Genomic DNA, 6,559 nt, shown 5'->3' with positions numbered 1-6,559 from the left:
ATACAGGGCGAATCAGTCGTTGAACTAATTTTTTACCCTATAAGAAAATTATTGACTTCATACTTAATTGAATTATAACGTGTGCAGTCAATTATCTTCTCATAGGGTAAAAAGCTGGTTCAACACACTGATTCACCCTGTGTGTGTGTGTGTGTGTGTGTGTATATATAGGATGTTTTTCATTTGGTGACACAAGTTGACACGAGTGTCATTCTACCCTTGGATGTTTTCCAGTAATGATACAATGTAACAATGTGAATTATTGCGTCCTTGTTGTTTGCCAACATTAAATAAGGAAATGATTCACTGTTACACTGTCATTGGAAAACATCCTTTGTTACACTAAATGTCAAGAAATATAGAATGAGACTTATGTCACTGAAAAGCATTCTCTCTATACAAAAATACAAATATAAAAAAATTTCACAAACCTAACGCGTTTGAGGACGATGTTTTCCGCTGTAATGTGCTTCCATACACCGTGCAAGTAATCTCGACAGATTCTCGCAGCGGTTTCCCTCATCTCGGGATTCTTCTCTGACATCTGCCACAAAAAAAAAGATATCACAATTAACTGCGATGAACGCTAAAAAAAAATCGTAACTTCTAATTGTAATTTCTTAAAGCTAGAGTACAATTTTCTCTCACCGGCTACAGATAATTCATCTAAACAATTACTTGGCGAGGAAGGTATGTAACAAGGGTAACCAAGAAATTGAGACGTGCGATACAGTTACTGAGATTGTTTGTCTGTTTGTTTGTTTAGCGAGGCATGAGATCGGATTTGTGATAATTATATTGTAGTGAAGCAAATAATGTAAAAGTATCATGCCAGAAGACGCGTCGTACGAAGATCGTGCATACGCAATCGAGATCATCTGCTGTTGACAGGAAAGCACAAACCAACGCATGCGTATGCGTCATGACGTCACGTCATTACAGTGGATCTCAACGCGCGTTGCACGGGCTGCAACCTTGAGTTTCTATCCTTGAACGATCAAAGCTATTTCCTAATGGGCTATGAATTCAAAATTAATTGTAAGAATCTCTGGCTTCGCAGACACGACAAATAAAGCATACGCAGAAAAACTATCGTGAATGTCGTTCTTAATTGCCGTTTTCTTATTATGAACGCAAACTCGAACCACTTTTACCACTCTTGACTGCGAACATATTGGTGGACGCGAAGTCCTGGAGACTCCCATATATTTTTAGATGTAAAAAAAAAGGGAGACGAAAATAATTGCTTTCCACTCGATGTACTTAATGCTGTACCTTCTTCAAGCTTCAATGTGTATAGAATCAATTTTTTCCAGTTTTTTCCACAGAAAAATAGCTCAAATAATTAGTCGAAAAATTACAAAATAAACAACAGGAGTCTTCATACACTAAAGCCTATTTCTATCAATGTAAATAAATTTTAATTTCGGTTCAACTTACTCTATGTTTTTCTAATTTTTAAAACTACGATTTAAATATAAGTTAAATAGAGATTAAAGTTAAAATAATCTCTACATTAGTATGTAGAAATTAATCTATACATTTTAGTAGAAAGACATAACTCCTTCAGCTATAAGTACTAAGCTTCCAAGGTTTAAGCATTTAGACGATCTTGCACATAAAGAGATTGCTATTTATATAATCTACTATTTGATAGTAGATATATATATACAAATACTAGTGTTAAGCAAATGTTTCGTTAAATTTTCTTTCTTACAATGTTTATTGACGAGTCATAGCCGTTGCTAAGTCTTTATGAGTGTATCAGAATTTCAATCGGAGTAAACATTTATTTTCACATCAAATTTTTCAGTCTTCAAGAATCTTCAGCAAATTGGACAATGAACATTTAACTTTTCATCGTAAAAATAATAAAATTAGTTGTTTCTCCTTGCTAATTTTGGGGGAGGGGCGCAAATGTTTCCTCTTTGCCTACACACCCATATTTATGATTCTGTATAAAAATCAAGAAACGAATAAGGTGTCGAAAAAGTGTTTGGTAAGAATCTCTATTTATGCGATATTGAGCATTTCTTGACCGCATTTTCGTCTCGAACGTGACAAACGGTTTTTATAATAATTATGTTCCGCTTATAGCGCACGAGAAGAATTTGCATTTCTCGCATTTTTATTGAGTCTCGAAGGAAGAAAACATAACACAGAGTTCGGAAGGTGCAAGTAATTGAAATAATATTCTATAGTTGAATTGTTTTTGCTTATAAAAAAAAATTACGCAACAGATAACAGATGAACGTCGATTAATTTAACAAGATTTAAAAGTATATAGATATATGAGTATATATGATTTTTTTTTATTTCAGATCAAATGACGTTGTAGAGAGTTAAAACGAGCCGATGATATCTCTACTTTACGCTTTTCTATCGCGTTAATGATTCATGCAACATTTAAGAATTTTTATTTTTTTTCATCTTCTACAGACGCGACACTTGAATATACCGGGCGTTTCACTCTTAAACCGATTTCTTATCTACGAATTTTTTTTACCTCTGATCATTTATCTATTTCTTTAAATTTCAACAATTTGATCAATTCACATAAAAACCATTAACATTTTATTCTCAATTTTTTTTAAAATCTTTAATTTTAAATCTCAATGATTTTATCAATACTTTCCACTTAGTGTGTAATTGCGTAATCTTTTTTAATAAGAAAGATGATAAAGGATTAGAATAAGATTATACAGACTTCGTGTTATTACTTAATTTGGATTCGATTTTCTTCTAACAAATACATTGAAGAACTAACGATTTTGTCGTTAAACGATTGCAAATGGAAAATATTTTCGAGAGCCACTTTCCTATATACTTTTCCATTTCTATAATTATCCATCCGTCTACCAACAAATTTATCGAACGAAATTTATATATTTCTACTCAGTATGTTTTAGTTTCAGGACAGATATAGATCATAGGATTAAAGTACATTTCGTCATGCGATAGGATTAAAGTACATTTCATCACGACATGTGCAGTTTTGGCTTTACATTCTGCATTCAAATGATAACATACATTAATGTACTGCGCACATTAATCCGTCTCTCTACCGAGATAAATAAATAGTCTGCAATTTGTGCGCAGTTCAGGAATTTGTAACGTCAATAAATGACCATAAGGTCTCAGAATCTGTTTTTATGATCTTCGATGTTTATCTCGACATGCTTGTTATCAAGAATAAAAACACTGCATATTTTGAAGATTGGATACGCACTAGGCTGTCATATACGATAATTTTTCAGGTATGTTAATTGGCTATAAGATAGAAAGATCCAAGAATCTCTCTATCCTGCAGCCAATTAACAGACATGAAAAATATGACAAATGTAATATTAGTCCTAGATTTCTAGAAAAATATTATTGTGATTATCGGATAGATAAGTGAAAATTGATAAGCGGCAATATTCTACGAGAGTGCAAAATTCATTTAAGCACCTTTCATCCATACACAGTGGTATGCAATAAATGTATATATTTCATCAGAAATATTTCATGATAAGTTATTTATTTCATTATAAACACTAGTGTAAACTTTTTTCAGAATTGTTATTGAAACACTTCAGAAATACTGAAAAAGTCTAGGTTTTTTCTAAAATTTCACGTGTAAATTTTAAAATATCCTAACATTTCTAAGATTCCCGCTCTATAATTTCTAATGAAATAAAATATGAAGTTTAAGGTATTTTTTTCAGAAATTATAGGATAACAAATTTTTTAGAAATGTTAGAATAATATTTATGAAGGATTCTAGAAAAGATAATGTATACTTTCTCAGTAATGTGTACTTCTGCTCCAATTTGTATAAAAAATCTGAGAACTTTCTAAAAAATTGTAAAATTATTTAAAAGTTCCAAAAAATTCTAAATTATATATAAAAATTCTCAAAAAATATTCACCGGAAAATTTTTTTTGTATTTCTGTGAAAGAGAATTCGCGAATCGAAAAGCGAGAAGAACGAGAATTAGAATGTAGACCTCTCTCATGTTGATCTCTGCATATTCCTCTAAACCTATGAAATTAGATACGTCGATGTCGAGAAAGGAAACGGAGAGAAGGAAAGAGGACAGAGAAAGCGCAATAATTAAAGGAGTTAGAAAATAGTATTAATTTTAACGGATCAATACTAATTAATTAAGATATTTTTTTAGCTTTAGGGAAATCGAGCAGATTAAAATGAAGTGGAAAAGTGCAGCAATTTTAAATCCCCCCCAAAAAACAGCATTAATTCCAATGAATAAATATGTACTTTTTAGCTTCGGGGAAATGGAGCAGATTAAAAATGAAGTAAATAAATGCAAAGTTTCAAAGAAACGAAAAACAGTATTAACTCCAATGAGTAACCACATATCTTTTTTAGCTTCAAGGAAATTCAGTAGATTAAAATTTTGAAGTGAAAAAACGCGGCATTTTAAAGAAACAAAAAACAGCATCATTCCAATGAGTAAATATGTATTTTTTTTAGTTTCTCGAGGAAATCAAGTATATAAGGTGGAAAAGCACGGCATCTTAAAGAATTGGAAAACAGCATTAATTCCAATGAATAAACACGTATCTTTTTTAACTCCGGGAAATCGAGCGGAATAAAAATGAGGCGGAAAAGCAGTACCTTAAAGGGTTGGAAAATAGCATCAGTTCCAAGACGGATAAATACGTCTTTTTTTCTTCAGCTTCAGAGAAATCAGGTAGATTAAAAGTGATGCGGAAAAACGCATTTTAAAGGATCGGAAAACAACACAGTTCCAAACACATATTTTTAACTTTGGAAAAATTAAACACATTAAATAAAACAGATTGAAAAGCGTGGCATCTTAAAGAATTATAAAACAGCATTAACTCTAATAAATAAATACATATTTTCTAACTTTGGAGGAATCGAGTAAATTAATGCTCGCTTCCACCAATGTAGATTAACTTTTTTTTTCCACTGGGAAAACTAATGCAACACAGATGCAATTAAAAGCAAATCGGTTTACATATTTTTAATATTAATAAGTAATTTAATCTTTTTAATATTATGAGGTTATCGTGACATAGAACATGTAATTTAGAGATGTGCGAATCAAGCATTTGTGAGGTCAAATCGAATCGAACCTTTGATAATATATTCTAAAACAAATCGAATAAAATTTAAAACTTTACGTCGAATCGAGTCGAATTTTTTTTATTCGAATAACTATCAATCTTGGTATATCTCCAACGAATAAATCCAAGGATAGATGTAAATCAGCCAATGCAAGCCAACACAGGTTAAGCATGTGTGAAATCGTATACTTTATTCTTGAGAAAAATTTACAAACGTTTCAACCTTTTCGATTGGGTCTTCCTCAATGTAAAAATAAAATCGATGACGTATAAATTTAATATAAAAGATACGATGCAAACAATTTGTTTTTTTATTCGAATGCGAATCGAATTCAAACTAAATTTTTTCGAATTTACATTAAAAGCTAATTTAAAAATATAAATAAAGTATTTTAAATAATGTTCCAGATTTTTTAAATAAACAAAAAAAAATCATTTTCAATTTATGAGTGTCGTGCATAAATAAAGTAAATAAAATAGGCAATTGATTCAAAATAAAAAAAATCCACTATGGTTTGATTTGATTCGATTCGAATTTGAACTATTTGCAAATCTTTGTAATTAAAATGTAATTAAAACGGTTAAATTATTCATTGATATAACAGAAAATAATTATTTATTAATACTATAAATTGATTTGCATTCAAATGCGCTCAATATGCACCAGTATTGCATTAGTTTTAATAGAAAACGTTATTATTCTTCATCTTCTCCTAACCCTTAGAAAAGTAAGTTGAACCGAGGCTAAAATTAATCCTCGTCGGTGGAAACGGGCATAAGTGAGGTGACAAAATAGTTAGGCATAAAAAACCGGTCTTAGAGCATCGGCCCTAAATGTATGTTTTTCTTTAGCATCGGGGAAATAGAAAAAATGCAACGCAAAAAGAGTTACATTGCAAGGTCGGAGAAGCGTTTTCCGAGAAGCAATTAAAACGGGATGATTAAGTCTTTAATAGGCGCATGTTATGTGAACTAGAAAAAATTATTTCGAACAGTTAGAAAAAATATATTGTATACTAAATTTTAATAAATAATAAGTTTAATTTTTAACAAATAATAACATTTTAACAGTACTAATATAACAGTTGTTTACGGAGAATAAATATTTGCTACAAAATAATAATTAAATCAAATTAATAATTCTTGTATAAAATAAATATATATTTAGTAAGTATTCAACTGGCACTATTCAAACAAATATTTACTAAACTTTATTATATTTTTCTCTCTATTTACGAAAGTTCTAAAATGTAGCGCATTTTTTTCTTCAGCGTCAAGAAAATCAGATAAAAGTAAAACGGAAAAACACAGCACTTAAGGAGGTTGTGCAATAGGCAAATGCAATATGTTAAGAACTACTTGAAAAAATTACAGACTATTCTAAATTTCATTTAATAATAATACAAAAAAAAACAGAAACAATTGACCATCTGGATCAAAAGTTATTTAAATAAGTAGTAAT

General features: G+C 30.2%; 1 protein-coding gene across 2 annotated transcripts in view; it reads right to left on the bottom strand.

The window, feature by feature from the left end:
• Positions 1 to 6,559, bottom strand: part of LOC108769199 (choline/ethanolamine kinase) — a 12,774-nt gene that overhangs the window by 4,432 nt on the left and 1,783 nt on the right. The window contains exons 1-2 of one of the 2 annotated variants that reach the window (XM_018520056.1): positions 649 to 978; positions 432 to 544 (exon numbers count right to left, since the gene is read on the bottom strand). In XM_018520056.1, coding sequence (XP_018375558.1) covers positions 432 to 544 — 113 coding nt within the window. In that variant the 5' untranslated portion in view covers positions 649 to 978. Of the gene's footprint in view, positions 1 to 431; positions 545 to 648; positions 979 to 6,559 lie in introns of those variants that run through there. The other variant, XM_018520055.1, reaches the window with a different exon arrangement.

The sequence above is a fragment of the Trachymyrmex cornetzi genome, unplaced genomic scaffold, assembly GCF_001594075.2.
Source record: "Trachymyrmex cornetzi isolate Tcor2-1 unplaced genomic scaffold, Tcor1.1 scaffold875, whole genome shotgun sequence".
Taxonomy (NCBI): Eukaryota; Metazoa; Arthropoda; class Insecta; order Hymenoptera; family Formicidae; genus Trachymyrmex; species Trachymyrmex cornetzi.
This window is presented reverse-complemented; position numbering and strand designations above follow the sequence as displayed.